A 22,099-nucleotide genomic window follows, 5' to 3' on the forward strand; every position below is an offset into this window, starting at 1 on the left:
TCCATTTTTAGGGGGTGTGAGTCACTCCATATCATGACTGTAGCTTTTGGTGAAATACTTTTGTTAAATTTGCAAATACGTAAGTCTAGTTTTGTATCTCAGCATTTCATTCCAGTAGGCCTTTGTTTGAGGATAGATTCAGGGGGAGGAGTCCATGAGAGAGAAGGAATGTGCTGACCCAACGCAGGGCCATCGCTACCAGAGAGTCTTAGGGATGTAAGATGATATGATGCTGTTCTTAAAGCAGATGCAGTAAGAGATTATGACCCTAATTGACCTTCTTTTCATTATTTATTTTTAAGAAAAGAGTGTTGTGGCGCTCTTTCGCTACTAAAGGAGTTACCAGTACCCAGAACTTGGCACTCATGTTCTTTCCTCTGGACAAGTCCCACCTGGTTCCCCAAGATGTCAAGGTAGTTTTGTCAGCTTTACAGAAAAAGTCAACCAATGATCTTCTAGCTCAGTCTGTCAAGCGGCTGAGGGACTCCGCTTCCATATCTGCAAAATCTTTTTCTCCGCTTCAGCCTCAGCCCTTCTGCGGAGGAAAGCAGAAGATCCAACCAAGACCTCGCACCAATCTATGTCCTCCCTCGAAGTCAGTCAAGAAGTCCACCTTCAGATCAGCAAGCAGGAAGTGAGATTTTAGTCCCTTTGCGCTCCGGTTGGAGCAAGACTTCGCCTCTTTTGGAAGGAATGGAGCCACAGAGGTGCAGAACCTTGGGTAGTCAAGTGTTGAGAGAAGTCTACTTCATTCCTTTCAAGGAGAGGGCCCCCCTTTAACCAAGTCGCCAATCGTCTTGCCAGCTTACTTGACAGATTCAGAGAAGTTTGTGACCCTGTCCCTATAGGTCAGCTCTTCTAAGCAAAGGAGCGGTAGAGATGGTCAAGGATCATGATTCAGAGGGATTTTACAACTGGCTCTTCACGGTCCCCAAATCATCGGGGGGCTGGAGGCCCGTCCTGGACATCAGTGCCCTGAATTGGTTCGTTGTGAAAACAGTTTCATATGGAGACAAATCACTCAGTCTTGTCATCCATCCAACAGGGGGACTGGATGGTCACCCTGGACATGCAAGATGCTTACTTTCATGTCCCCATACACCCGGACTCCAGAAAGTTTCTTTGATTTGTCTTCCAGGGCAGGGTTCTCCAATTTCGGGCCTTGTGCTTTGGCCTGTCCATGGCCCCGCAAGTTTTTACTTGGATTCTCACTCCTTTAGGCAAATGGCTACATCTGTTAGGCATAAATTTATGGCTCTATTTAGATGACTGGCTTCTCACGTGTCCTTCGAGAGAGAGATGCACGGAGGACTTCAGCGAGAACTGTTCGCCTGACGAAGCAGTTAAGCATCCTGATCAATGATCAGAAGTCGCAGATGATCCCTACTCAGAAAATTCCCTAATTGGGAATGATTCTGGACTTTCAGACTTTTTGGGCTTCTCTTTCCCCCAAAAGAGTTGCCTCCTGTCTTCAATCCTGCTCACCAGTGCAATGGATGAGCCTCTTGGGGACTCCTGCCTCAGTGGAGCAGTTCGTCAAGTTGGGAAGGTTGCACATGAGGCCACTGCAATTCTTTCTAAAAGCAAACTGGAGCAGGAAGACTCAGCTGTACTCCTTCGTCTTCCCCATCACGTCGGAGATCAAGCAGAATCTTTGATGGTGGTTGTGCGAAGAAAGACTTCTGGAGGGGAATTCTCTTCTTCCGTTGAGCCCAGACCTAGACTTTTACTCCGATGCCTCAGATCTGGGTTGGGGGCCTCTTCTCGGGTCTCACAAAGCATTGGGACATGGTCAGAAGATCTGAAGAACTCCCACATCAATGTAAAAGAGCTGAAAGCCATTCACCTGGGTCTCCAGTCCTCCTCAGCCCTGGTTTGCGGCAGAATAGTTGCAGTCCATGCCGACAACACGACAGCTCTATCATACATTCGGAAACAGGGAGGCACCCAATCTTTCTCTCTTTATGAGTCGGCAAAGAGCTCCTTCTTTGGGTAGATCAAAACCAGATTTTGATTGTGACTTGCTTCAACCATGGGAGACTGAACATCTTAGCAGATGAATTGAGTCGGCTCAAACAGGTTCTTCCGATGGAGTGGACCTATGATCCTCTTGTCTGCAGCGATCTATTGAGGTTGTGGGGCATGCCAGCCATAGATTTGTTTGTGAGAGACATCGAGAAACCATTGTCTTCCTCGCTTCTGTTCCCCCGTCCTGGACCCTCTCGCATCAGCTACAGATGCCATGCTCCTGGACTGAACAGGTCTCGATGTCTACACCTTACCTCCCTTCGGGGTGATCAGGGAGGTGATCAACAAGTTCGTATCCCACCAAGAGGTCTTGATGGCCCTAGTTGCTCCTTTTTGGCTAAGAAAGGAATGGTTCCTGGACCTGTTACATCTGTTAGTGGACTTCCCAAGGCTTGTGTCAAAAGAGGTCACTAACTCAAACAACCCAACTTCCTTCAGGCTGTGAGGTGTCTCATCAGAGCGAAGAGGTTTTCGAGACAGGCTGCGTAAGCTATTATGGATGCAGATGACCTCCTTCTAGCAAGCTCTACTAGTCCAAATGGACAGTTTTCAGAAAATGGTGCAGCCGCTATAACATCCCTTCTTCGGAGACCTCTATAAGCCAGGTAACCAACTTCCTGCTTACCTGAGGACCTCCAGGAAGCTTTCAACCTCCACCATCAAGGATTATAGGTCTATGCTCAGCTCGGTGTTCAAGCACAGAGGTCTAGGTTTGTCCTCAGATCAAGACCTAAGAGACCTAAGCAAGTCCTTCGATTCCGTTAGATAAGAGAAGTCGACCGTTGTCTCCTGGAATTTGGACGTAGTTTTAAAATGGCTCTCAGGCTCCTCCTACGAACCACTTCACTTTGTCTCTTGGGAACCTGACGAAGAAGACCCTCTTCCTTGTGGCTTTGGCTACCACCAAACAGATTAGCGAGCTCCAAGTTATCGATAAGAGAGTTGGCTTTTCTCAAGAGGACACCGTTTGCTCCTTCTCTCTTGGATTCCTTGCCTAGAATGAAGACCCTTCTATCCATGGCCCTGTTCATTCACCATTAAAAACTTAATGGACATCCTCGGGCCGGAAGAAGAGGAGAGACTTCTCTGCCTGGTAAGAATCCTTAGGTATTACCTTCATTGGACAGAGACCATCAGAGGGCTGTCAAACAACCTCTGGTGCTCTGTGAGGAACCCTTCTCATTGTCTTTCAAAGAATGCTGTTTCCTGCTTTTTGAGAAGCTTGATTTCTGAATCTCACTCCCAGAATAATGAAAAGGTCTTACCAGTCATTAAAGTGAAAGCCCTCTAGGTCAGAGTCATTGCTATCTCTTTGGCCTTCTAATACAATGTGTCCCTGTCGAGTATTCTCCAATCTACCTTTTGGAGATGCAAGTCAGTCTTCGCTGATCAGTACCTCAAGGACGTGGAAACTACTTACGAAAAGTACAGTGCTTTAGGACCTTAATCCGTGACTGGCTTGGTTTTGGGAGAGGAAGCATAGGGGGCCTTCTGTACCTCTACTAGTCCTCGCCTTGACTTAAGGTGTTGAGTTTGTGGGAAGCCCCGGGGGTACTCAGTACCTGGAGCGCCCTCCAGTTTTTAGTGGTTAGGATGGTGGTGACAGTGTTGCTGATTTATTCTGGTCCTTACCCAGAGCAAGAGCATCTCTTTTTAACTTTGCTAGCCACGGGTGTACTTCTCTCGCTGCAAAGCTCCCGCTTGTAGGGGTGACTCTGGGCTACACAGCCACTTCCACTACAAGTCAAGAGGAGCATTGGCCAGAAAGGTAAGGAAACAACAAGCATTGTCTCAATGCTAGCAATCGTTCTATGTCAAAGTCACTACCATGTTTAATGTTTTGGTGTAGAATATGTCCATAGATCCCACCCCCTTTCAATGTGGAATCAGCTGTGTAATTACTTGGTAAGTTACTTATGTAAAAAATGATGTTTTAGGATAAAATAGTTTTATATATACAGTACTTACCAAATAATTACATGATCAGCACCCTCCCTTCCCTCACATGGACATAAGGGCGAAAATGAATTGAAGCTCGCTGCTAAGTAGTTCCTCCTGGTCCCCGATAGTGGGCGGGGCACGTACCTACACCAAAACAAATGCGAACATTACCACGAATTTTGAATTGTTAGACTGCTGTAGGTAGAAAGCTCATAGCTATGCAATTACTTGGCAAGTGTCTGTAAAACTATTTTATCATAAGGTGTCATTTTTTTTCTCACAGTGCAATTATATTTTACTTAAGTAACATACCAAGTAATTACATAGCTATTAGTTTCAAACTATCGCTGCACTTTAAATTCAAAATTTGCACTAGCACTTCAATTGTTTAGTGTTTCATGTAGGTGACTAGTCCCGCCCACTACCAGGAATACAGTACCAGGAACAACTTAGCAGAGAGCCTCATTGTATGTCTGCCGGTCTCAATGTAAACATCGGATCTTTGTAGCAGTTTTTTCATTATTTGTCGGTTGTATAACCGGATTTTGGTGAAGGATTATTGTCGATTTCATTAGTCTTCAAGCTTATAACCTTTCAGGTTGGTCCCAGTGCTAAGCTTCTAGCCTAGACCTGTCATTTCATCCAAATCCTTCAGGCCAGCCGTATGAGAGCTGATAGTCAGCTCAGTGGTCTGGTTAAACTTTTTTAATAATAATAATAGTATTTTATCGTTTGGTTGCTTTTAAGATCTGATTCAAGTTCATATTTTCGCTATTCTAGTGAATTTGCAATCATTGATTAACTTTCATTTACTGAGTAACGTAATAAAGTAATGTGTTCACTCCCGAGCCGAATTTTTCGGTAATGAAATGCATACCTAAGTCTTAGATAACATTTGGTAGGAATTAATTAAACATCTTATCACACTTTCCTTTGCAGAGAACTGTAAAGTGTAAGGGGAGAACGTAGTTAGGAGAGAAATTCTGCTTTGTTTTTGGTTGCGATGGAAGTTTTGAGGATTATTTGGCAGCCGAGCTCGCCAGCTACCAAGCTCTTAGCTTTCAAGCTACTAGCTGGCACCAGTTCTCCCTGCATCCAGTTTTTCTCCCCTGCTACTAACCCTTATATTTTATCCACTTGCTCCCTCGCCTGGCTCCTTCATTTCCTTCCCGCGACTTTGTCAGTCTTGTGTTGGGGTTAACAGATAGTTACCTTGTAATAGTGAAGTATTGTGCAGTGGAGGAGGTGACTGCTCATCCCGCTGATGCTCCTAGACAAAGGGCCCTGTCAGACTCCCCTAAACCTGGGAGGAGGCTTACTGGATGTCCAAGGGAGGTCAGTGGGGTTTGCCCAAGGGCCACAGGTAGTTGCCCCCTCAGTCAAACCTGTAGTACATTCCCAGGTATCGGCAGACAGCCACTGAAAAGTGTCTTGATGGATGTGTAGTGGAGGTGGCTATTCGGCTTATCGGATCTCCTAGATCTAAAGTCCCTGCCATACTCCCCTAAACCTGGGAGGAGACATACTGGCAGTCCAAGTGAGTCCGAGGGGGTTTGCCCCTGGGTAGTTGCCCCTCAGTCGAGCCTGTTGCTGGTCCCAGATCCTGGCGGACAGCCATTTGAATGGCGTCCACAGGAATGTGCTTTCCAGCGCGGTGTTTTTTCCTAGTGATTCTCAGTCACTGGAAAGGCCCGTTTCAGCTGCTGAAGTGTCCGAGCACCCATTAGTGTAGACTAGAGGCACCAGTGGTGCTTTTTTTAGTGATTCTCAGCCACCAAAAAGGCTCGTTTCAGCTGCTGAAGTGTCTGAGCGCCCAGTAGTGTGGATTAGAGATGCCGATGACATTGTTTCTAGTGATTCTGAGCTCCCAGTGTCTGAGCATCCATCTGTCCGTTTGGCCCAAGCTGTCAGGAATCTGGTGCCACAATCCGGGCACCAGGCGCCAACTCTTCAGTATCAGACCATACAACCTGCTCACAAGTGTTTTGTCTCTCTCTTCAGTCTGTCCCATCCTTGCCTAGAAACTACAAGGCAAGCCAACACTAGTTCCCTTTTAGCGACAATTATTGTCTCAAAGTCCTGTCTTTTCCATGCAAGGATATTTGCATCATGATTTTGAGATTGTTGAAGAAAGCTCCCACGTGTGGCATTTTCTTCATCCTCAAGAAATCTCTCATGGATATTGGAGTTTGACTTTTGTTGAAAAGGGAACAAGACAAGTATATCTTCTCTTTCCTTTCTCTGGTGTTTCGATGAAATTAGTCCTTGTTGTAGCTTTCATCAAGGTTATGAAGTAGATTGACACAGGATCACTGGCTAAGTAGTTAGAGAACTCCCAAGTGTTCACCGAGAAGCTTCGCCTCGGTTTTCCTCTTAGTCCTGTCCTATGTGGACAAGGACAATTGAGATGGTTTTCAGAGACTTCCGTTTTTCTTTGGAAGCTCAGATATAGAGCTCTAGTGCCCCTTTACTTCTGTGAGAACCACACAGTCGCAATCAGCCTACATTTTCTCTTCCTCAATACAGACTCCGTCGCAAAAATCAACTTTTTTGGATGTCAGTCTCAAATCTTAGAATTTTTTCAGCAAGAGAATGAAGCTACAATAAACCCCCCATATTCGCGGGGATGCGGATACTTAGAACCCCTCTAAAAACACTTAGAACTGCCTACTTTGATAGTTTAAACACGAAAAACCCTCAAAAAATGCTTATACCTGAGTATTTTAATAGTTTCATCACAAAAAGTGCATTTAGTCATAAAAATTATACGAAAATACAGTAATTAGTGAATATTTCTCAGTGAAAAATACTGCGAATGGGCGAATTTTCCATGAAGAATGGGCAGATATGTTCCACAGAGAAATCCGTGAATACAGGGGGTTTACTGTATTTTCAGACTGTCCGCTTATTTCTAGCCCCTTCTTTCTTACTCAGAACATTAGTGGATGAGTCTGCTGGGGTCTCTGTCATCCACAGAGATGGTTTCATGTTAGACTTTGTAAGAGAGTTTTGCATTCTTCCTTTAGTTTTCATCCAGTTCAGAGATTTACGGCAGTCAGGAAACACCATAACGTTTTTTGGTTCTTCATGGCCGCTGAGGATACACATGACACTAGCCATTGTCCATTTCTGTCAAGCAGTAAGGAGTCTAGCCTCATCTCACAGCCTTTCTTCAGTTTCGCTGTGGTTTTTATCTGTCTCTTCTTCGATCCGTCTTCCATTGAAGACCTTACTTGGGCTCCAATCAAGAGGAGAAAGTGCCTTGATCCCTCTCGATCCAGTGCTTCCTAGCAACGCCCCGTTCCCGAATGCCTGGAATCAACTTCCGAGCTTCTGGCACCAATTCCCGAACTCCTGACAGCTTTGTAGCTTCTGCTCATGGACTATTTTTCTATTTACAGTATTGCATCAGACTGCTGGAAAATTTGTCATACCTGGTTTTGGACATGTCTCCATCATCCTGTGACCAAGTATTTTGTGTCTTTTGGATTTTTCAAGCAAATCCAATAAGAGTTGATCCTGCATGGATGTCCTCATGTCTGCACGTCTGTCAAGAATCAGTAGGGTTGGCAATTAGTCTGCTCAGTTGTCCGTGAGTCTGCAAAATAATATGCAAGTTTCCTCTGTTGCTTGCAGTCCGCAGAATCGGCTACAAGGTCTGCATGGCCCATAGTTCTCTCTCTCTCTTTGATTAGAGAACGAAGTTTAGGATGGAGATGAACTAGACAGTCTAGTCCGCCATTCTTCCAGTTCGGGGATTTAGGCTTCAGCCTCTACGGCATAAGTCTCCTCATGAGTCCCCGCTCTTATAGTCGTCTTCGTTTTCTGACCATGAACATGTCCATGTATCCCAGGACAGCTGACATCCTTGTTTTCCTTCGAAGGAAAGCTCGAAGGTGTTGAACACAAAACCAACTGGGGCAGGGAAAACAGCTGGATACTGTGGTTTTTTTTCCATAGGCCCGTTTTTAAGTTTGATATGTAGTGGTGGCTGTCTGAACTTAGTCTTTCAGAAGGGAAGTTCCTTCTGTGAGACTAGACTTAGTCTTCTGCTCAGCGCCTTCATCTAGGTCGGGGAGATGCTTGAGGAACCAGGAGGTTTCTGGACCATGTCCCCAGAAGAACAGAGCCTGCACATCTTTGTCAGAGAGCTGAAGCGATTCATTTAGGATTTCAGTGCTTCATGACTCCTTTTTCGCTCCTAGACTGTGGTAATTCATTTAGACGAGACCACAGTCCTAGCCTTATTACATTAGCAAGGAGGCGCTCTTGCTCATGCTCACTCCATCAAACAGCAAGAGAACTTTTACTGTGGACAATCAATCAAGTTTTCTAGTCACTCGATTTTTTTAGTCTAAGTTCTGGGAGACGATCTGAGCCATCAGAAGCCTGTTCTTACCTCTCAGTCAACCCTGAATCCCCTGGACTGTTGGGTTCTGTGGATTCTATAGGGCAGACTGACTTTGGATCTGTTTGCCTCCTCAAGGAAGTGCTGAACTTTTCTCAGGCTCATCGCAACGTTACGGTGACCCTTACAGTCCCATTCTGACCATGATTTCCAAACCTGCCAGGGTTGTTGTTGAACTCTCCAAGACTCCTTCCTCAATCCATATCTCTCAGTTTACCTTACTTAGAAGAGATGACACCAAGGGTGGCTCACTCTTACTCGGACGGACTTCACACTGCTTGGAAGCTTGTCAAAATGTAAGGTTTATTCAAGATGTACTACAGAGACTATAGCTAGATGCAGATGTCAGTCTTCTAGACCTGTCTCTCAGACTGTGAATGATTTCTGTAGAAGGCATCTCATACTCCTCGTTCCTCCCAAGCGTCTAGTTCACTATGCAGACAGCTTGGGTGGCTCCAACTACACCTTGGCGCCAGCTCAGAGCAACCTGCCCCTGGCACCAACTCTCTCCTCATCCTTGGTTATGTGGTAGAATAGAGAGCTCTCTATCCAATTGGAGTTTTTAAGGTATTACTAGAGCCAGATCGGTAGAGCAGAGGGCCATCCATAATCTATAGTGCAGTGGCATGGACTCTTCGCCCTCTATCTAAGTACGCTTTGTCCTTCATCCTAATGGACCATATTTATGAGACCACCCTCAGATTCAGTAGAGGAATTTGACTATGTTTTAGTGAAAGCTAAGGATGTCAGAGTAGCTTCTGCCTTATTAGCTGTCAGGCACAATATGTCCCTTACTTTCGTTCTGCAATCGACCTCCTGGATGTGTAATCATTCTTTACTTCTCATGATTTTTAATGAAGTTAAAACAGTGTTAATATTTTGCAGTGCCTTGCAATCATTATTAGTGACTGGCATGGTATCGCGGAAGGAAGCGAAAGATTTTCTCCTACTATCCCTTCACCTTGGGGAGGTGTCGATTTTGCAGGAGCCCCAGGGTGGGGGGGCCTATAGTGTACTAGGGGCACCCACTACTCTGAGTGGTTGGGTTGTGGTTTTATATCAGTGTAGGTGACTTTGTGTCTGGTTGTTTTATTGTAATACTGCGCCCAGGGCAAAGGCACTTTTTGAAGTTTCGCTAGCCTTTGGATAACTCCTTCGCTGCAAAACTTCCACTAATGCTTTGGCAGTGTTTGGAGTACTCCTTTGCTGCAAAGCTCCTGCTTAAGTAGAGGTGTCCACGGCTGTATCGCCACACCGCTACAGGTTAAGATGAGCACCGACCAGAGGCAGTACTCTCCTGCAGTATCTCTAGACCGATCAGGAACGACAAGCATTATCTTCAATACTAGCAACTTTTCTATTTCAGATTCACTATATGTCAGTGTTTTGGAGTAGAGTATGTCCATGTATCCCACCTGTCAATGTGGGATTCAGCTATGTAGTTACTTGGGAAGTTACTTATATAAAAATGACATAAAGGCACAAACACAATGAGTCTGTCTGCTAAGTCATTCCTGGTATTCCCGTTAGTGGCCGGGACTAGTCACCAACACTAAACTTAAAAATTGAAGTGCTACCGAGAATTTTGAATTTAAACTGCCGCGATAGTTTGAAACTAATAGCTATGTAATTACTTGGTAAGTATATATAAAACTATTTTATTATAAAAATGTCATTTTATCTCAATCTTTTATTTGTTTTCAGTGGTTTTTTGTTTTTCTTTTAAATGGTTATTCAGACTTTTTCACATTTACCTTGTTGATATTTTTGTTTTGAACAAATTTTTTTTTTATTTACTTTATCTTTTCTAAACATTTTTTTTTTCTGCCCCTCCTACATGTGTCCTCATTAACCTAAACCTGGTCACTCACGTGACTTGATGTACTTGTAATTTTAAATTTAAAGATGACTCAATATGATGATGGATTCTTTCACTGCAACAAAGAATGAGTAATGTTATGTCCATACACCGAATAATGTCTTAATAAAATAAATTGAACTTTATTTCAAGGACATTTTGACATACTATCTCATATTTTTGCAACACTAGTGAGTTTAGCATTTGTCTCTTGTTTCATTAATTTTTTTTATTTCAGAAAAAATGAAGATATTAATAGTGAGGATACTGAGACTATTGTGGCAGCACTCAACAGCCTTTTGAAAGGTAGGCTAAATCTATTGTTTACCATAACGATTACCTAACAATTATGATAGCTGATCAGTTCCTAACGGCAGCGCTTTTAAATTGCGCGCGATTGTACTACAATTGCCGGTAACTGATGTCGCCATCTACCGCCATCCCGCTCGGTAGTCCCAAGGATCACGTACTGATAAGTCAATTTCTGTTCCTGCCGTTCACGGGTAAACACCCGCGATCGAGTGCTCTTCAGTCGCGCATCGTATTTTCATGTTTTTCGCTGGATTTCGGTGAAGTACAATGTTGCAATTGTTGTTTGACTAGAATCATGTCTGATTCAGGATCGTCAGTTAGGTTTTGCGCCAGTGGGTGCAATGCTAGGCTTAAAATTAAGAGTTGTTACGACCCCCACACCGTGTGTGTAGATTGTAGAGGGGGATCGGCTTGCTCTAGGGAGTCGCCTTGCATCGAATGTAGTTGCTGGTCAGACCAGCAATGGAGAACTTTTCTTTCTCATCAAGAAAAACTTGCTAAGGATAGAGTTAGGAAGGCGACTCATCGGGCTAAAGCTAAAGCTACGTCAGACACCGAGAAAGTTAGCTTAGAAGGGAGTAGCCTAGGTGTGGGGCCGTCAGCAACGGCAGACTTTCCGGCGACTACCGCAGACTTTTGGGCTTCTGCTCATTCTATTTTTGCTTCCCCTGCTCCTAGTTCTCCTTCTATTGAACCTATTATGCCAGCTTCCCGCCCTGTTTCACCTAGTACCGTTGCCAGTCTCGAATCGAGGTTCGAGAAGAAGTTTGAATTTCTTTGTAGTACTATGCTTGAGTTGGGTAATTCTGTGAACACTTTAATGGCGAAGTGTAATGTGTCTAGTGCTAGTGTTGTGCCTTCTGAGGGTTCGGTTGCTTGTCCCAGCAGGTCTCCTAGACGAAGGTCACTGTCCCGCTCCCCTGCATCAGGGAGAAGACATACCAGAAGTCGCAGGGAGCCTCTTGGGGTTTGCCCACAAGCAATCGTTCCCTCCGTCGAGTCGGACCACCACGGAAAAGGTGTGTCGTTCCGTGTTCGGAATCTTCCGAGTTGGGAGATTCTCCTCTCTCGGCGGGCGCAAATGGCGCCGTCGGCTTCAGACCATTGAAAAGGTCGTGGAAGTCGGACTATTTGTCCCCTCCTCCATTGAAAAGGTCGAGGGATGCAGTGTGTGTGCCTCTGGCGCCAGGTGCGCATGACATTTCGTCCAGTTTGTCGGACGATTCAACCTTACATTGACCACCAACTAAGAAACGGATTTACATGCTTTCGTCTCTTCCACCTCCCTCAGCTCTCAAGACATCGACTGCACCCTGTGTCCATCCAGCTTCACAGGCACTTTCTGCTCAGTGGGAGGGTGCTGCTGCCTCCCCTCCAGCGGATCTCCGAGTGTTGCCCCTAGCGCCACTTGCGCCCAGGGCGCCTATTGTTCCTCCTTCAGGAATTCCGCCATGTCCTCGGTCTTCCACCTCGAATGACGCCTTGGGTCCTCTTAGGAGGCAATTAGATAATATTGTTTCCTTATTTAAGGGAGTGCAAACAGCGACCCCAGCGCCTACCATGCCTGTTCAACCAGCAACCCCATCACCTCAGACCCAGGACCAAGCCGCTTCTGTGCCTGCTGTACCTGGTTTGTCTCCGGTTTCATCGGAAGAGGAAGTCCCAGAAGAGGAATCTACTTCTTATTCGGCATATACTAAACTGCTTAGGTGTTTGTGGACCACTTATCCCGACTGCTTCGTCGCTCCTTCACCTAAGTCTCTGCAGTCCATTTTTCATATGGGAAGGCCGAGGCCTGATCCGATCGTTCCCAAACTGTCCTTATCGAAGGCGATCACGGCTCCCTTCATGATCCTTGATGTGTGGTTGGCCGCCAAGAGGGATTCGGGAAAAGCAAATTTCGCATTTCCTCCTTCTAAGTTGCAGAGTAAGAGATAACAATTCTACGTTACTGGGGAAGCTCCGTCCCTGGGAGTTTCTGCCTCCTCCCAGGGGGACTTCTCCAGTTTAGTGGACGCCAATAGAAGATCGGCTTTCTCATCGGCTAAAATGTTCTTCTCCTCCTCGGAAATGGACCATCTCGTCAAGAACCTCTTCAGGGTGTTAGAGATCTTAAGTCTTTTAGACTGGACTGTGGGTGTCTTAGCATCCAAGATTGAGAACTGCCCTGATATCCCAGAGGACGTGACGTCGGAACTCGTGAGTTTCTTGTCTTGTGGAGACAAGTCTGTGAGGGACGCAGCAGACGAGTTAGCCTCCCTTTACACCTTGGGGGTCTTCAAGAAGAGGGAACTCTGGTGCTCGTTCGTTACCAGAGGGGTCACCACCACTCAGAAATCTGCCTTGCTCTTCGCTCCCTTGGTTAAAGATCATCTCTTTCCAGAAGAGTTGATCAGGAATATTGCCTCTTCCTCGAGAAGAAGTTGACCAATGACCTACTCGCCGGTCCTTCAAGAAGCCACAGCTGACAACGACAACCCGACTAAGTCGGCATCTCCTATTCAACCCTTTCGAGGGGCCAATCTGCCCTTACCACAGACCCAGGACCAACCTGCGCCTCCTTTACAAGTCCAAGTCCAAATCTTCTTCCAAACCCAACACCAAGTGAGTCCTCTTTCCTTCGCCCAACAGTAGGAGCCAGGCTGCAGCTTTTTTGGAGGGAATGGGCTCATCGCGATGCGGAAGCTTGGGTTGTCCAAGTTCTTCGCTTTGGTTATGCAATTCCCTTCAGAGATCCTCCACCTTTGACTTGCAAGCCTCTTCCATTGTCCGCTTACTCTCCAGGATCAGAAAAATTCCTTGCCCTGAGTTTGGAAGTAGAAGCTCTTCTCCTCAAATCAGCGATCGAGGAAGTTCTAGATCCATCGTCGCCAGGGTTCTACAATCGCCTCTTCGTAGTTACCAAGACCTCAGGCAGTTGGAGACTGGTTTTGGATGTCAGCGCCCTCAACCAGTTCATGTCCAAGACAAAGTTCGCTATGGAGACCCTCAGTCCGTTCTGTCGTCTCTTCAGAAGGGGGACTGGATGGTCTCTGGACATGGAGGACGCCAGATTTACACATCCCCATCCATCAAGATTCGAGGAAGTTCCTTCGCTTCATGTTCCAAGGAAGAGTCTTCCAATTCAAAGCGATGTGCTTCGGACTCTCAACAGCCCCTCAAGTCTTTACACGAGTCCTCGCCCCACTGGGCAAATGGCTACATCTGTTGGGTGTAAATGTGTCCCTTTATCTGGACGACTGACTTCTCCGTTCCTCCTCGGAAAGTCAGTGCTTAGAGGACCTAAGGAGGACACTCATTTTGACAAGCAATCTGGGACTCATTATCAACCTGCCAAAGTCGCAACTAATTCCCAGTCAGAGTATTCTTTATTTGGGGATGACTCTGAACTCTCTAGCTTTTCGGGCTTTTCTCTCCCCGAAAAGAGTTCAGAGTTGTCTCCAAACCGTCCGACACTTCAAGAGCCGAAGGGAATGCTCGGCCCAAGAGTGGATGAGTCTTCTAGGGACCTTGTCATCGGTGGAGAAGTTCGTGAGACTGGGTCGCCTCCACATGAGACCTTTTCAGTTCTTCCTGGAACAAGTTTGGTCCAGGAACTCTCCTCTTTCCCAGACTTTTATCATCACAGAAGCTATCAAGCAAGATCTTCATTGGTGGCTGTCGGAGGAAAAACTCCTAGAAGGCCTGAATCTTTCTCCTCCCATCCCCACTCTACAGTTCTTCTCCGACGCTTCGGACGTCGGTTGGGGAGCCCTGCTGGAAGGTTCCAAGGTATCGGGACTGTGGTCGGAATCCCAGAAGGCTCTTCACATCAGTCACAAAGAGCTTCTGGCTATTCACCTAGGTCTCCTGGCTTTTTCGGACAGAATCAAGGGCCAGACGGTGGCCATTCATGCAGACAACACCACGGCACTGGCTTATATCCGCAAGCAAGGCGGCACCCATTCATTCTCCCTGTACCAACTTACGAGGGAACTCCTCCTTTGGGCGGACTCGCTACCAGTTTGCATTGTTCCAAGATTTGTCCAAGGGAAATGCAATGTCTTAGCGGACGAGCTCAGCAGGAGAAATCAGGTCTTTCCTTCAGAGTGGACCTTGGACCAGCTGGTATGCAACGCTCTGTGGAAGTTATGGGGAACTCCGATGGTCGATCTTTTTGCCACCTCAAGGAACCATCGTCTCCCCCTGTTTTGTTCGCCGGTTCCGGATCCACAGGCTTGGTCAGTGGATGCGATGCTGCTCGATTGGTCGGACCTAGACCTTTACGCCTTTCCCCCCTTTGGAATGATAAGGCAAGTCATCAACAAGCTGATGAACCACCAGAACGTCTCCATGACTCTGATTGCCCCGTTCTGGCCAAGGAAGGAGTGGTTTGCGGACCTAGTTAGCCTCCTTCAGGACTACCCAAGGTCTCTTCCTGTAAAGAAGCATCTTCTCAGACAGCCCCACTTTCGCAAGTTTCATCAGGGGTTGTCTACGCTGGACCTGACAGGCTTCAGACTGTCAGGAAACTCGCTAGGAAGAAGGTTTTTTCAAGACGAGCTGCGGAAGCAATTGCAAAGTGCAGAAGGAAATCTTCTAACAGGCTGTACCAGTCCAAGTGGACAGTCTTCAGAAGATGGTGTAAGAAGAATAAGATCTCTTCTTCTTCGACCTCTGTTGCACAGATAGCAGACTTCCTCTTGTTCCTCAGGGATGAACGTCAGCTAGCTGTCTCCACTGTTAGAGGATACAGAGCCATGCTATCCTCAGTTTTTAAACATCGTGGTCTTGATCTCACTAATAACGAGAATTTGACCGATCTGGTTAGGTCATTCGAAACCTCCAAGACTTCCTCTCCTCCCCTCGCTTGGAATCTGGACGTCGTCCTAAAATGGCTCTCATCTCCCTCGTTCAAGCCTCTCCGTTCTGTTTCTTTGAAGAACCTTACGAAGAAGACTCTCTTCCTGTTCGCCTTAGCATCTGCAAAGAGAGTCAGCGAGCTACATGCAGTAGAGAAGAAGGTAGGCTTTGCTCAAGATGATGCCCTTTACTCCCTCATTCCTGAGTTTTTGGCTAAGAACGAGAACCCTTCGGTCCCCTGGCCTAAATTCTTCAGGCTCAAGAGCCTCGCTGCCCTAGTAGGCCCAGAAGAAGACGAGAGAACTGTGTCCCGTCAGAGCTCTTAGATACTACTTGCATAGGACGGAGAAAAATTAGGGGTCCTTCTCCCAGACTTTGGTGCTCCGTTCGGAACCCTCTTAAACCTCTCTCAAAGAATGCAATCTCATTCTTCCTCAGAGACCTCATTATGGAAGCACACGCGCAAATACGTGAAGAGGACATCCGTCTGCTCAAAATTAAAGCGCATGAAGTCAGGGCAGTGGCAACTTCCACAGCATTTAAACACAATCTGTCACTTAATGCTATTATTCAAAATACTTTCTGGAGGTCCAGATCAGTATTTGCTGTACATTACTTGAAGGATTTGGAGACGGTCTTCGGTGATTCCTTCTCCATCGGACCCTTGTCCGTGGCTGGCATGGTAGTAGGTGAAACATTGTAGGAATTGGCCTATTTTATTCCTCTTCATATTGTTTCTTTTATCTTGTATTTTGTTTGTCGGTTATGGGAAGCTGGGGGTAGTGCCACCTCAGGTGCCCTCCAATCATTTATTGTATTTAGGTGGAAGGGTTTTTGGTTTATTTAGGTTTAGGTGTCGATTGTATGTCTGGTCTTTAGCCCAGGCAAGGGCAAACTTGTTTATTTCTCTGCAAGTCTCCGGAGCAATCCATGACTTCAGGGATTCCATCCCAGTAGTAGCTCTCTGTGGACTACCTTCCACGCTTTCTATTAGTAAGAGGAGCACCGACCAGAGGCAGTACCTTCCTGCAGTAGCTCCCTTACAAGGTAAGGATCACAAGCAGTACTTTATACTGTTATATGGACTGAATTATTTGCCTATTTGGATTGGTTCTATCTAATCCACGCCCTCCTCCTTCAATAGCGAGTCAGCTATCATAATTGTTAGGTAATCGTTATGGTAAAAATGAGATTTTTATAATAAAATAACGTTTTACCATACTTACCTAACAATTATGTATCATAGCCCACCCTTCCTCCCCTCAGGTGGATAGTGTGGCAGGCACAGAAATTGACTTATCAGTACGTGATCCTTGGGACTACCGAGCGGGATGGCGGTAGATGGCGACACCAGTTACCGGCAATTGTAGTACAATCGCGCGCAATTTAAAAGCGCTGCCGTTAGGAACTGATCAGCTATCATAATTGTTAGGTAAGTATGGTAAAACTTTATTTTATTATAAAAATCTCATTTTTATGTTGTTATGGATAATCTTCAATTTACATTTCTCTTTTATTTCTTGCCCTGTAATATGAGAAATTAGTCTTTGTTGCATTGCATTTTGTATTTGTAATCATTTCTCTCTTTGATGTTTTCCCCACGGGGTGTAGTTTTGTCAGTACACCTCATGTGGTGCATTGTACGCATTACTTAAGGTTCTTTGCAGTGTGCATGCGGTCCCTAGCTGCAACCCCATTCATTCCTTTTACTTAACCTTGGTTTATATTCCCTTTCTTCCATCTTACTTTCCACCCTCTCCTAACAGTTGTTTCATACAGTATCTGTGAGGTTTTCCTCCTTTTACACTTAAAATCTGTGAACTCTCAAGTTTCCCTTTCAGCACTGAATGACCTCATAGTACCCAGCGCTTAGCCTTTGGCCTAAGTTTTATTTTTGATATAAGTAACTTACCAAGTAATTACTTAGCTATAGCTTTCACTCGTGCGGCAACGCTAAATTCAAAAATCGTGGTGGCACTTCGATCGCACAGTGTAGGTGACGAGCCCACCCACTGCCTGGGTGTGTCAATAACAATTTTCACCTGTGGTGTCATTCTTGTTTTACTGTACATATGAGCAACATCATTGAGCTGCTGCAGTCCTGTTTCTCAGGATTTTTAGCATTCTCAATGGAAGTTGGTGAAGTATTGTCGCTTTTATGTAGCCTTTGAGCTGCTGCTTTGCTGATGTCTGTTTGGATTAGTTATGTCTGATTCAAGTGCTTCTAGTGTTAGCTATTGTAGTGAAGGCTGTAAGTTTAGGCTAACTAAGTTTTGCTTTGATGCATATGCCATGTGCAGTAATTGTAGAGGGCAGGTGTGTTCTAAGCAGAATACTTGTGATGAGTGCAAGGACTGGGATGAGAGAAAGTGGAAGGTTCTTGAATCTCACCTTATTAAGCTTGAAAAGAATAGGAAGAGAAAGGCGGCCTCTAGGGCCGAGAGTAGGGTAGCCTAGATTCTTCCCCTAAGCCTAAGTCAGATCTTAGTCTTGCTATTCCTTCTACCCCAGGTAACACCTTTTCTCCTATTCCCAGTCGTCCTCCTGTCATTCCTCATACTCCTGTGCTTAGCTGCCATGCTTCTGACTTGATGCCATTGCCAACCTCGGATCCAAGTTCGATGAGAAGTTAAGTCTAGTAGTGGATTCAGTGTGAGATAGGGGCATCCCTGAGAGTCATAATGAATAAAGTGTTTTGTGAGAAGTGCAAGTGAAGGGGGTGGCTTCTTGTCTGCCAGCTCTCCTAGAGGAAGGTCACTGTCCTGCACCCCTAAACCTGTAAGAAAACATACTGGAGGTCCAAGGGACTGCCAAGTGCCCACCTCAGATCAAGATGAGCCTTCTTTGGTACCCATCAGGCAACAGCTTTCTGAAATCGTGAACTTCCATAAGAAAGCCCACTTTTAAGCCTGCTCAGGATTTAGCCCTGTCTCCAATCTTGTCAGAGAATGAAGAGATCAACCAAGACTGCTCCTCCTTCAGCATATGCAGCTCTTCTTCGCTAGCTGTTTTTCGCTCCAGCTGCCCAGCCTCGCCTGCTTCTTCCTTCCTGATAGGAACTTCCCAGAAGATAGCTCCAGGCTCCCCAAGATGGCTCTTTCCTTGTCATCCAAGAAGGCGTTTAAAGAAATTGAAGACTGGCTCTCTGCAAAGAGAGAGCAAGACAAGGCTACTTTTGCCTATCCTCCCTCTCACCTGGTTAAGAGGAGGTACTTGTTGTACACCACTGGGGAAGCTCCCTTGTTGGGAGTTGCTGCCTCCTCCAAAGGGACTTCTCCGGCCTCATTGACTCTTCTCGTCGCTCAGTTTTTGCATCGGTAAAGATTATGTTCTCTTCAGCTGAGGTGGACCACCTAGTTAAGAACCTCTTCAAGGTTTTCCAGGCATTCAGCTTTTCTTGATTGGATGGTAGGAGCCCTTGCAAAGAAGATAGAAGACTTCAAGGACTTGGATGAGCACCTTGCGGCAGACTTGTTCAGTCTGCTGTTGTGCATAGACAAAGCCATCAGGGATGGCTCTTCGTAACTTGTGACCCTTTTCTCTCTCTGTGTTCTGAAGAAGAGAGAACTTTAGTGCTCCTTCACCACCAGAGGAATCACAGTCTCAGATGTTGGCTTTGTTATTTTTGTCCATGGATTTGCTTCACCTTTTCCCTCAGTTGATCATGGAAGAGATTGCTTCCGACCTCCAGAAGTCCACTCAAGACCTCTTTGCTCAGTCTTCCAAGCGCCCCAATAGTTCTTCGTCGTCGTTGTTCATACCTAAGATGGTCTCTCCACTGCAAGAGCATCCCTTTCGTGAAAACAATCCTAACTGCAATCTAGACCCCACTCCAACATCCAGTTCCCAACTAGAACCATCAAGAGGAGCTTTTCCAAAACGTTGTTAAAGAAGTGAACAAGAAGTCCTTTGTGCCCCAGTAGGAGCCTGACCTCTCCATTTTTGGGAGAAGTGAGATCACAGAGGGCCAGACCAGTGGATCATTAAGATTCTGAAGGAAGGCTACTGCATCCCTTTCATGGAGAACCCTCCTTTGGTCACCTCTCCCATCGTCTTGATGGCATACTCAGCATGCTCAGAGAAGCATTCAGCCCTTTTGAAGGAAGTATCTTCTCTCCTGAAGAGAGCCATGGAAGAAGTTGAGGACATCTGCACTGATGGCTTCTACAATCATCTGTTTGTAGAAACTAAAATGTCGGGGGGTTGGAGACCAGTCCTAGACGTAAGCGCCTTGAATCAGACGATCTGCAGTTTTCTCGAACTCTTGTTGTGTTCGGCCTGTCAATGGATGAGCGTATTAGGGACTCTTTCGTTCATTGAGAACCTCATCAAGTAAGGCAGATTGCACATGAGAGTCCTCCAATTCTAAGTAAAAGCCAACTGGGACAGGAAAACCCAACCGTACTCTGTCATGTTCCCCATCCCTCAGGAAATAAAATCAGATCTCCAGTGGTGGCTGTCCAAAGGAAGAGTTTTGCAGGGAAAGTCTCTTCGTCCTCCAAGCCCAACCTAGACTTATACTCAGGCGGCTCAGTTTTATGTGAGAAATCAGGAAGTTTCCGTGACGTCCCCAGAAGAACGGAAACTTCATATCAACGTTAGGGAGTTAAAGGCCATTCATCTAGGTCTTCAACACTTCACGACCGTGACCTGCAACAAGACAGTGGTGGTCCTTTTGAACAACACCAACGCACTGTCGTATATCCGAAAACGGGGTTGCCACTTATTCCTTTTCCCTCTGCCAGGCAGCAAAGGATCTTCTTCTTTAGGCACCAAAATCAAGTGATGCTAGTCACTCAATTTATTCAAGTGAGTGGACCCTGGATCACATAGTCTGTGTTGACCTTTGGAGACTGTTGGGCAAACCGACTCTAGACCAGTTTGCCACTTCAACAAACAATCGCCATCCTCTCTTCTGCTCTCCAGCCCTGGATCCCCTAGCATGGGCATCAGATGCCATGCTCCAAGACTATTTGGGCTTGGATCTGTATGCCTTCCCGCCCTTCAACTTGGTGAGGAAAGCTCTGAACAAGTTCTTGTCGTACCACGTCGTCTTGATGACCCTTGTAGCTCTGTTCTGGCCCATGAAGGAATGGTTCCTGGACCTTCTATGTCTTTTGGTAGACTTCCCGAGGCTACTTCCCCAAAGACAGTGGCTACTCAAACAACCTCACTTCAAGAGATACCACCAAAGGTTGTCCACACTCGCTCTGACAGGCTTCAGACTGTCAGGAAACTCATCAGAACAAAAGGTTTTTCAAGAGCAGCTGCAGAAGCTATTGCAAAGTGCAGACGATGACCTTCTTGCGACATCCTACCAATCAAAGTGGACAATTTTTCGTCGATGGTGCCTCAAAAATAATGTATCATCTTCTGAGACATCTTTGACCCAAATAGCGGACTTCCTCCTCTATCTGAGGACCTCTAGAGGTCTGTTCTCTGCCTCCATTAAAGGATACCGGGCGATGCTTACCTCAGTTTGTAAGCACAGAGAGGTATGGACCTATTATCAAACCAGCATCTATGACCTCATCAAGTCATTCGACACTTCTAAGCAGAAGTAGTCCGATATGGTTTCTTGGAACCTAGATGTCATGCTAAAGTAGTTCAGAGACCCTCCTTTGTGCTCTTTCACCCTAGGTTTCATAGCCAAGAATGAGGATCCTTTCAAGCCCTGGCCTCGTTCCTTCCACATTAGGAGTTTAATGGAAATCCTGGTCCCAGAGGAAGAGGAAAAGGTTCTTTGCCCAGTCAGAGCCCTAAGATATCTTTGAAGGACCTAGATGATCAGAGGACCTTCTAGCAACCTCTGGTGTTCTATCAAGAATCCTTCTTGCCCTCTTTCGAAGAACGCACTGCCGTTCTTCCTAAAGGACTTGATCTCCGAGGCGGATTCCCAGATTCAGGAAGACACTTTGCCTGTGTTCAGAGTGAAAGTGCATGAAGTTCAAGCAGTCTCTACCTCTCTCACCTTCAAGCATAATTTATCCCTTTCGTCCATTCTTCAGTTGATCTTTTGTAGGTGCAAATCGATCTTCGCATCCCACTACTTAAAAGAAGTTGAAACAGTTTAAAAATTGCAGTACCCTCGGGCCATTATCAGTGGCTGGCATGATACTGGGAAGAAGCATAGGAGAGATTCTTTCTCTCCTCTGTCTCTTTGCCTTGATGCAGGGTGTCAGGTTTTGGGGAGTTTGGGTATATTTTGTTCCTGGAGTGCCCTCCAGTCTTAGTTGATGGGTAGTGGTTTTTTGTCAGTGTAGGTGACAGCGTTGTCTGGTTGTTTGATTTATTGGTACTGTGCCTAGGGCAAGGGCACTTTTTTGTTATTACATCTTTTCAGCAATCAGGCCTATCCTCCGCTGCAAGTCTCTTTTCAGCGATCAGGCTTATCCTCCGCTGCAAGACTCTCACTGACCTAGAGGTGACCCTCGGCTCAACAGCCACGCCACTACAGGTTAAGATGAGCACCAGCCAGAGGCAGTGTTCACCTACAGTAGCTCTCTGACCAGGTAAGGAAATGACAAGCATTGTGTGAGTGCTAGCCATCCTTTCTATTTCAAAGTCATTATCACACCTTAATGTTTGGAGTAGAATATGTCCATTCATCCCACCCCCTATCAATGTGGGATTCAGCTAAGTAATTACTTGGTAAGTTACTTATATGGAAATGATATTTTTATAATAAAATTAAGTTTAATGTATACTTA

General features: G+C 45.9%; 1 protein-coding gene across 5 annotated transcripts in view; it reads left to right on the top strand.

The window, feature by feature from the left end:
- Positions 1-22,099, top strand: part of LOC136836055 (putative leucine-rich repeat-containing protein DDB_G0290503) — a 359,912-nt gene that overhangs the window by 18,456 nt on the left and 319,357 nt on the right. For all 5 annotated transcript variants that reach the window (XM_067099946.1, XM_067099947.1, XM_067099948.1 and 2 more), the window contains exon 3: positions 10,474-10,541. In XM_067099946.1, coding sequence (XP_066956047.1) covers positions 10,474-10,541 — 68 coding nt within the window. The remainder of the gene's footprint in view (positions 1-10,473; positions 10,542-22,099) is intronic.

This window comes from Macrobrachium rosenbergii, chromosome 56, assembly GCF_040412425.1.
Source record: "Macrobrachium rosenbergii isolate ZJJX-2024 chromosome 56, ASM4041242v1, whole genome shotgun sequence".
NCBI classification, from domain to species: Eukaryota; Metazoa; Arthropoda; class Malacostraca; order Decapoda; family Palaemonidae; genus Macrobrachium; species Macrobrachium rosenbergii.